Source organism: Aotus nancymaae, unplaced genomic scaffold (assembly GCF_030222135.1).
Source record: "Aotus nancymaae isolate 86718 unplaced genomic scaffold, 86718_ANA_hifiasm-v0.15.2.pri h1tg000040l, whole genome shotgun sequence".
In the NCBI taxonomy this organism is placed as follows: Eukaryota; Metazoa; Chordata; class Mammalia; order Primates; family Aotidae; genus Aotus; species Aotus nancymaae.
In genome coordinates this window covers 57,982,006-57,991,598 of record NW_026988454.1, presented here as the reverse complement: position 1 = coordinate 57,991,598, position 9,593 = coordinate 57,982,006, and the positions used below count along the sequence as shown (strand labels likewise).

The 9,593-nt window shown below is 43.5% G+C and overlaps 1 protein-coding gene across 7 annotated transcripts in view; it reads right to left on the bottom strand.

Annotated features, from left to right (window-relative positions):
- Positions 1–2,461: 2,461 nt before the first annotated feature.
- The window catches only part of PPIL6 (peptidylprolyl isomerase like 6), a 52,656-nt gene continuing 45,524 nt past the window's right edge, over positions 2,462–9,593 (bottom strand). For 3 of the 7 annotated variants that reach the window (XM_064360794.1, XM_064360792.1, XM_064360793.1), the window contains one exon: positions 7,019–8,498. In XM_064360794.1, coding sequence (XP_064216864.1) covers positions 8,387–8,498 — 112 coding nt within the window. In that variant the 3' untranslated portion in view covers positions 7,019–8,386. Of the gene's footprint in view, positions 6,800–7,018; positions 8,499–9,593 lie in introns of those variants that run through there. The other 4 variants (XM_064360789.1, XM_064360791.1, XR_010336651.1 and 1 more) reach the window with 3 other exon arrangements.

Here is a 9,593-nt window from a genome sequence, read left to right as displayed (position 1 = left end):
TCCCCCGCGGGAGCGCGCTGGGGTCACGTGAGGGGCCCTAGTTCTCGGCGGGCGGGGACGACGCAGAGGGAGGAGGGGCTCGGGCAATACCAACGGGAATTCTGCGGGGGGAAGCAGGGGAGTCAGCCGAAGGAAACTGGCTCTTAAAGCGACTGTGCCACAGTAAGGAAACTGGGGGCCTCTGCACATCGTTCTTCTTGCCCTCAGATTACCACACACGACGCAGCTGGGCTTGTCTCATGCCTGCGATAGAGACGGCCCCCACCCTGGCCTGCATGGAACAACCAACATTACGTGGCCTAGGGCGGCCACCTGAGCACCCCGCCAGGCCATAGTTCCGCTGCCCCACGTGACTCCCGGGCCCCGCCTTCCGGACGCAACTCTGTTGGGGCGGAAGTTGGTTTTGTGCGGCTCATGTTGAACCCAGGCAAAAACTAAGTTTGTGCTGTGGTGGCGGATCCCCAGAGTGCTTCCTTATATCCGGGCGGGACCCGTTCCTTTTTTCTTGAAGATTGGTTTTGCTGGAAGTAATCCTGTAATGGAACTCCCTGGGGGAATGGAGGCACCACGTGGTTAAGGAGTTTGTGCTTTGCTGCCCACATGGTGTGAGCGGCTGAGACGCCGCCCGGGCCAGAACCGCAGAGCGTCTACTCTGTCACTTTCCCAGTCTGACTTTTCCAAGTTGCTATTTCAGGCGGCGGTTGCAGCAGCCGATCTGTCTCAACTCCACCACTGTAGTCAGAGAATCAAAAGCTGTCTGAGTTGTGAGGCTATTGGGGCGGCTCCCACTCCCACATTACCACTGAAGAAATTGAGACCTAGAAAAGTGACCTGACCTGTACACGGGATTGCCTGGTATCAGAGATGGATTTTTGAGTGCCTGTTGGTGTTCAAGCACTGCTCAGGCTTTTAGTAAGGGTGAGCGCCATCTAACGCCAAGTCTCACAAAATATTCGCAAAATTCGATATGGTTATCACATGGTAAAAATTAGACTTTTAAAGTTGTATTTAATGCTGTGTTTCCAACTGTTGTACACTTACTTAATTTTAATAATGCAAAGTTATCCTAATATAGGAATATTATCTGCTTTGTGAGGTGTGTTATGATGTGCCACGAACACCAAAAAAGATGACTGCATAGTGTTTTACCTTTTTGCTCAAATAGAAAGCTTTTATTTACCCTTGGAATCTAATCATTGTCATCCTTCTGTATTCTCATGACTGTGAACATTTGTTCCAATGATTACACTAGTTGGAGTAGTGTTGCTTGGATGTAAACAAAACCTGACAGTTTTGACTGATCCAGCCCATGGCCAGAAGCATAAGAACACCATCAAGGAAGTGAGCTCCCACTATCAGCCCTTCAAACAAACAAATGTCTGCTCTTCTCTCAGGAGGCCTCTCACTATATTTAACACTTGACTAGCTGGCACCCAGACCAAATGAAGGCACAAGGCAACTTTAATTTTTTTTTTAAGGTTGAGAATGTAAATAAAGCTCTGCTCTCAAAGCCCTGGTGCCTTACCTTCTTTCCACCCCAGAATAAACACACCCCTCTGTGGAGACCATTGTTTAACAATTTTTCACCTGGATATTCAACTCTAGTCCTCAGATATTCCTCTGTCCTGATAAAGGGACACTTCACGCTCTTGTTTTAAGACTAGAAAACCATTGACTTACTTTGCATGGCAACTGTAGACGTAGATCAAGGGAGTTCCAAAGTCATTTTCACCATCCCAGAAAAACAACTTTTGTTTTCAGTTCCTGAAAGAGTAAAGCTCTGTTTATTGTTGTCATGGAGCAGGGTTTCTCAGTCTTGGCACTATCGAGATTTCGGGCTGACTCATTCCTGCTTGTCCCGTGCATTGTTGGATGTGCAGCAGCATTCCTAGCCTCCACCGACTAGATGACAGAAGCACTCCACCTCTCAGTTGTGACAGCCAAAAATATCTCCCAGTATTGTTTAAAAAAAAAAAAAAAAAAAAAAAAAAACAGTTGACAAGCACTGTCAAGAGCGTTCTGTCTGCAAGGTCAGCCATCACTCAGGTTATTTCCTCTTAGACATTTTGCTTGCAATTAGACTGATTGGTTGTTAAAGCGACCTTCTTAACCATTTATTTTCTTGAAGGCAGACGAGTGCTTCTGCGCTATGAATCTTCTAGCAGTATAAGCTCCAAGTTTTTTAAACAGCAAATTTTTAAAAAATGCTTCAGCCTTCTTTCAATACCTTTCCCCAAATAAACAGACCAACACTCCTAACAGGAGCCTGCCTTCTAGCTGTAGGTATAATTAACATCCAGTGGCCCCCTTAATAATCAGAGGTTTGGCTCCACTACTTGATAGCAAGAAGTACAAACCCTCTTGTACTAGCTTATGTTAAAGGGAATCCATTCACTGTAAGTAAACCAGGAAAGGACACAAAACAAACCTCTCGAACACCGAACTGGGAATGAAGTGGTGATTTATTCGGCTGGGGGCTGTGGCAGATCTGGATACCCCAAATAGCCAAGCCCTTGAACAAAGAAAATCCCTGTCCTTATAAAGGCTTACAACTCTAGAAATTACACGTGAAAGGGTTTTGGTCCATGGAGTAGGCATGGGGTATGTGGCTTAGGTGGGGGTTTGATCCTGTTTAAGTAAAAACAATGCCTTCTGGAAAGATTCCTCCATACCATGCCTGTTATTTATAGGAGGGCAGTTAGGGTGGCTCCCAGTCTGCCAGCCTTTACTTCTCCTATTGAAATGCAATGTGGAAGTCAAGGGGGAGGTGGTCTTAGATGCTTAGGTCTCCTTCCTCATAAGAATATACAATAAATTGTATAGGCATTCAGCGGTGGGAAATCAAGTATGGGAGAACCAAGGGAGACCTGAACTTAAAAGGAGGAATCCCTAGCATGTGGACCTGGTTTGCTAGGACTTTGTTTCAGGCTTCAACCCTACATGACATTGCCAGATCTACGTCCCCATAGCCAATCATCTCCATTGCCCAGTATTCCAGTTACAGCTCTTGAAAGAGATAACTTGACCGACGTACCCATGCCTTCCCAACATGTCTGTTACTACTCTCTGCTCTGACTCCAACCACGAAGTCTATACTAGAGCTCCCTGAACTCCCAATTCTCCTAACTAGTCATGTTTTCTTTTGCATCTGGATCTTCATGCATGCAATTTCTTCTGCTTAGACCATTCTTATTCCCTTCTGGCATCTGACCAACTCCTACTTCTCCTTTCAGGTCTCTCAGCTAAGCTGTCACTCTCATCTGAAGCTGTCCTTAAACTATTCAACTACCCCATTCTCCCCACTCCCAGACTACAAAAGGTGTTTCTGCTCTGTGCACCCTGGACTTGCCTGTAACAAAGCATATACTATATTACATAGCAATTGTCTTTCTTGCTAGATTAACTCAGAATAGAGGCAGTGCTCACCAGTTTATTCTCTGCATTTAATATTTTTTTAAAATAATGAATAAATGAACAAACTGGCTTATTTCAGTCAGTTGTCCACCCTTGCCAAAAATAGCTGCATTGAAAAGCACAGGAGGAGCCTGGCTTGGTGGCGGGCACCTGTAATCCCAGTTATTTGGGAGGCCGAGGCAGAAGAATTGATTGCAGGGAGGTGGAGGTTGCAGTGAGTGGAGAGTGCACCACTGCACTCCAACCTGGGCAACAGAGTGAGACTCCGCCTCAAAAATAAAATAAAGTGCAGGAGGGCAGATGCTACAAACAACTCCCTGAGCGCAGCCCCTCTTCAGCTGTGGGTCACGGCGATTCATCTAGAAGGGTATAGGTGGGAAGCAAGGGCTGGCATCTAAAAAGACAGTTTTAACAGCATATATTAAAGCTTGTTTAGTAGTATTTGAATCAGTTTTGACAGAGAAGGACTGGAACAAATCAAATATTAATAGTAAGCTAAAACTGTATATTCAGATTCTTAATATTGTGATTAAGATTGAGTGTGAAATTCTAGAGATGCTCTCATTAGGAGGCTCTCCACTTTGACTATGGATGTTTCTTTGAAAAGCGTGCCAGGGTTCCAGAAGGGGAACATTACACTTTAGAGCAGTTGTTCTTAACCTTGGCTGCACATTGGAACTACCTGGTGGTAGCGGCGGTGGCGGTGGCGGTGGTGGGTGTTGAAAAATACTGAAATGAATGCCTGGATACCAATTTAATTAGTCTGGAGTAACATCTGGACATCAGTTTTAAAAGCTTCCCAGGTGTTTCTAATCTGCAGCTTAGGTGGCAATCCAGTGCTTTACTTGTGCTTCCTAGAATGTGGTTCTCGAACCAGTATCATTTGTATCACCTAGAAATGCATTAGAAATGCAGAATCTCAGGCCTCCCCGTCAGATCTCCTGAATCAGAACCTACGTTTTAACAAGATTCCCAGAAGATATGTCCATGTGTATAGTATTAAAGTTGGAGTATGGCTGGGTGCAGTGGCTCATGCCTGTAATCCTAGCACTTTAGGAGGCCGAGGCGGCGGATCACCTGATGTCAGGAGTTCAAGGCCAGCCTGGCCAACATAGCAAAACCCTGTCTCTGCTAAAAATACAAAAAATAAGTTGGGCATGGTGGTGGGCGCCTGTAATTCCAGCTACTTGGGAGGCTGAGGCAGGAGAATTGCTTGAACCCAGGAGGTAGAAGTTGCAGTGAGCCAAGATTGTGCCACTGCACTCCAACCTGGGTGAACCTGTGATTTATCACCATACTTACAAAGCCCTCTATCAAATATGCAACTTGTAATTTATGTTGTATACATTACTACTGAGTTTGTCACCAATATTTTGTATGATATATGAAAGTCTTAAGACTTGGCAGATTTAAGTGGTGGTGATTCCACTTTGGGAAGTATAGGGGAGAGTAAGATCAATATAGTTTAAAAAATGAGTCTCCATAAGAGAGAATATTGCTAGGTGTGGTAGAGATCAATTTTATTTTTAAAGATATACCTTTGAACTAGTTCAGTTGATTGAAAGTTAATCTGATGTTTGTGAGAACTGCTAACACTCAGTATAAAAAGGGCTTGCTATTTCTTGAAATAATGATGATGATATTCTTTCAGTGGTAGATTGATTTTTGCAGGGAGATGTTTCAGAAGGGAAGCTAATTCTTAACGGAGTATCTGCTGTGCGCCAAGCATTCGTAGAAGCACTTTCACCTGCTGTCTCAATCCTCAGAACACTGTAAGACAGATGTACCCCTTTTTCACTTATGAAATTATTATTGATTTTATATATTTACTCAGAAAAATCACTACAGTTTTAGAGCCAGAAGAAAGCTAGCAATTCAAGTTCTGTTATTTTTACAAATGAGGACAGTGAAAGGTTAAGTGATTTGACCATCACATTGCTGGACAAGTGGTTCTAAAATACACTTCATTTAAAATATCTATAAAGTATAAAAACTCAGGATCTGGAATCCTGAGGTTGCCAGACTATCCATTCCTTAACAAATAACTGGCACTGTTTGCAGTTGGGGCAAACAAATTCCTTGGATAAAATTTTAAACATTTACCTCAAATCTCCCCATATAAGAAAAATGTTTAGCTATGCACTCCCTTATTCACATGGCCTAGTATAAGATACAGCATATGTACTTGACTTTGCCATATCAGCAGTTAGGGCAAGTTTAGACACATAACTTAACATTTTGTGTGAATCATCAGAAGGACTTTATGGTCTTATTTGTAGATGTGGAAAAATCTAGAATCCCTTCTGTTTAATTAAAGTCTTTCAATTTGATTAAATCAAAGTCTTACATGTGGAGTTCACTGGAGTAAACTTTTGAGTTCATGTAACAGTTTCTTCAACTATGAGGTTAAACATACAAATCATTCTAGCACAGAAGAATCAGTGTGTATACTTTAAAGTGGTGCTGATAAGAACCACTGCATAAATAGATCTGTGCTTGAGGTTTCTATAGCTCAGAAGTGGAAAGTTAGAGTGAACAAAGGGACCACGAACTCACCATCCTTGAGAAGACTGGCAGAATTCTACCTTTTTACTGCTGCTAACCAAGGGAGCTGGAATCAGTTTCTTACACCCATGCAAATATCCCAGTTCTTTCACAACATCAGATAAAATGCCTAATTCCATTAATATATAGGTTCATCACCAGTAAGAACTGCCCTGCTGCTTGTTATTACATGAGCAACACTTGTCATGTGTTTTAACTGGGCTCCTTGCAAAGCAATAATTTTCATTCACCATTTGTTTTGAATCCTGCTGAGCTCCCTTTTGTCTGAGATGCCCCCAGTGTGACCTGAGGAACACCGCCAAAGGCCCAGTGAGAGGGTCTGGAGGCTGTAGAATCACCTGAGTTCTCAGACTGCCCAGAAGTCTGTGAGTATAGGAAGAGGGAGACTCTCCTCAGGGTTTCCCAAATCTGGCTTTCAGAGTCACTGAAGAGCTTTCAAAAAGCCCAAGTTCTGAGGCTACACCCTGAAGGTTACACATTAGTAATTTATTGAGTATAAAATTTATCGAGCACTTACAGTAGACCGGGTCCTCTTCTAGGTTCTTTATACAAATTGATTCATGGAACCCTCACGACAATCCTATGTGGTAGGTATGTTTCTCGGATGAAGAAATTGACACACAGAAAAGTTCTTGCCTGAGTTCGTGCAGCTAGGGAATGGCAAAGCCAGGATTCAAACCCTAGCAGTCTGGCTCTAGAACACACATTCTTAACACTATGCTGCTCTGGGTCAGTTGAGAATGTAACATAGGCGGTCTGCTTCCTTCCATCCACCTCAGGTCTTAGCATAAAGCATATGTCATGTAGCAATAAAGCTGTCCTTAAAAAAACAAAAGCAAATGCCAGTTGTCAGTAGTCAGGAACGGCAGGGGCAGGGGAGTGGGTGTGACTATAAAGGCGTACTGGAAGGGGGTCTTTGTGGTGCTGGAAAAGTTCTGTATTTTCTTTTGGGTGTTGGTTACATGAATATACTCATGATAAAATGGTATCACATACATTGTACCAACGTCAATTGGCTGGTTTTGATGTTGTACTACCATTTTGTAAGTGTAACCACTAGGGAAAATGGGTGAAAGGTACACAGGACTGCTCTGGACTATTTTTGCAACTTCCTGTGAATCTATAATTATGTCAAAATAAAAAGTAAAACAAAAAAGCCTATGCTTACTTTTGGCAAGCCCCATATCCATGAGAGGCCTGCCCCTTTAAGACTGATGTAAATGGAGATCATTCTTGGATGACAAACCTCATTCTGTTTAGGGCAAGAAAAGCACTCAGTCTGGGCAGAGCAGAGGCACAGGGTAGTGGTGTTAACAGGAGCTGAGCAAGGTCACCAATAGCAGAGTCAAGCACTCTCCTGACTACACTACACTATGGGGGCTGGAAGCAGTTCCTTATGCCTTGCAGTGATTCCCAGGTGACTAGTGCCCTAAATGGGAACCCTGGGGAAAGAGCTAAATGAACATAGAATCTCTGCCCCATGCCTGGGAACTCTGCCTTAGTAGGTCAAGGACAAGGTCTATTAGGTTACATTTAAAAATCTCCCCAGGTGACATGAGCTTGAGAACTTTAGATTCCAGAGTAGCTGATAAAGCTGGATCTCCAATAACATCACGAAGTCAGCCACCACAGGGACTGTAACATAGCCCTTGGTTTTCATAGGGTTGGTATGGCTCAGGGAGGGAAGGATGATGTTCATGTCATATACAAAAATATCCAAAGTGTAGATACCCTTTCTGAATGCTATGCATAAACAATGAGATATTACAATGAATTGCTTTTTCTTTTGCATCATTCCTATTTGGTTCCTTACCAAGTTTCTCCTGGGGTACATGTAGTTACAAACAAGAACCAAATTCTATTACAAATGTCTTAGGCTATCAGGTATGCTGCTCAATTAAGAATGTTTTTGTCTACAAGTAACAAACTTCTCAACCAACAGTAACATAAACAACACAGTGGTCTGTTAGTCTCATATACTAAGAAGTCCAGAGCAGTTGGAATTGGTCTCGCAGCTCAAGAGACTGGTGCTGACATCTCTGCAGTACTCGGCCTTTTCTTTATGGCCTCAAGGCCACAGCTGCAGCTCCAGCCTCTCCACATTCCAGACTGGATGAAGGGGAAGGGGCAGGACCACTGGCATTCTACTCCTGTCTCGTTGGCCAGAACCATCTCTCATGGCCACCCCTGGCTGCGAAGGAGGCTAGGAAATTGAGTATTCCCCTTTCATAATCTCTATGAGAGAGGCAGGAAAGGAGGATGGGGAGAGATTGGGTGTAGATGAGGCAACCTACATTGTCTGCCACAGCTTTCATATTATATTTTATCAAGTACTGTTTAATTAAATCTACAAACAGCTGATCAGATACAAAGAAATACATTATCACAGAAAATACTGATATGAAAATCAAGCATAAGGATCTCCACTGTCAATAATTCTACACATAGGTATTGGTCTTTCATTCTCTGTTGGAACTAATTCTAGTTGTTTAAGCACTTCTGTTCCTTCAATCAATTGCCTACATAGGAGAAAAAAATGAAAAATTTAGTCAGTCATAAATTTTCACATTTAACTTACATTCCAAAATGGAGTCCTACTCAGCTATAGCTAAGACTATTTCCTAAAAATTAAATGAACATAAGCCCCAAGTATCCTAAACCTCTCTGGATATGTCCACTTTGCCACACCTACAGCACCCAGGGCCATCATCCAGACAGCTGGCCCTCTTGCCTTAGCTCTGAGCTGGCTTCCTCCATTTGCTTGGCACCCTCCCCTCTGTTCTTCTCCCTGAAGTCAAGGTGATTTTTTTTTTTTTTTTTGAGACAGGGTCTCACTCTGTTGCCCAGGCTGGAGTGACATAGCATGATCTTAGCTCACTACAGCCTTGACCTCCTGGCTTAAGTGATCTTCCTGCCTCAGGCTCCTGAGTAGCCAGGGCTTATAGGTGTGTGCCACTATGCCTGGCCAATATTTTTATTTATTTATTTTTGTGCAGATGGGATCTTGCTATGTTGCCCAGGCTGGTCTTGAACTCCTGGCCTCAAGCAATTCTCCCACTTTGACCTCCCAAAGTGCTGGGATTATAGGTGTGAGCCACCATACCTGGCCAGCATGGTCTTTTAGAACTAGAAATCTGTGATCACCTCCTTGTTCAAAATATGACAATAATTTCCCAGTATCCTTATGATAAAGATAAAAAAATCCCTGTCATTGCCTACCAGGGCCTGCACAGTCTATCTCCCACGGCCTCTTGGGAGGTCTGGCCACATGCTTCCTCTTGCTCTCTGCTCCAGCCAGACTGGCTTTCAGTACCTCAAGAGTTCCATGCTCCCTTCTTCCACAGCTCCTCCATTACTCCCTGACCCCTACCCGTTGGCATGGTCACCCCCTGGTCTTCCTTCAGACCTCAGCTCAGTCATCACTTATTTGGGGAAGTTTCCCAGGACACCTTGCTTATGTTCCCTCTCTCTCCTTTAGAGAAGTTCCCAGGGTTGCAAGCTTACATTTGTTTGTATCTTCTTTGATTGATTTCTGATTCTCCCATGACGGCAGGGATAATGTGTGTGCTCAGGCTCAGTGCCTAGCATAATGCCTGGCACATACCAGGCACCTG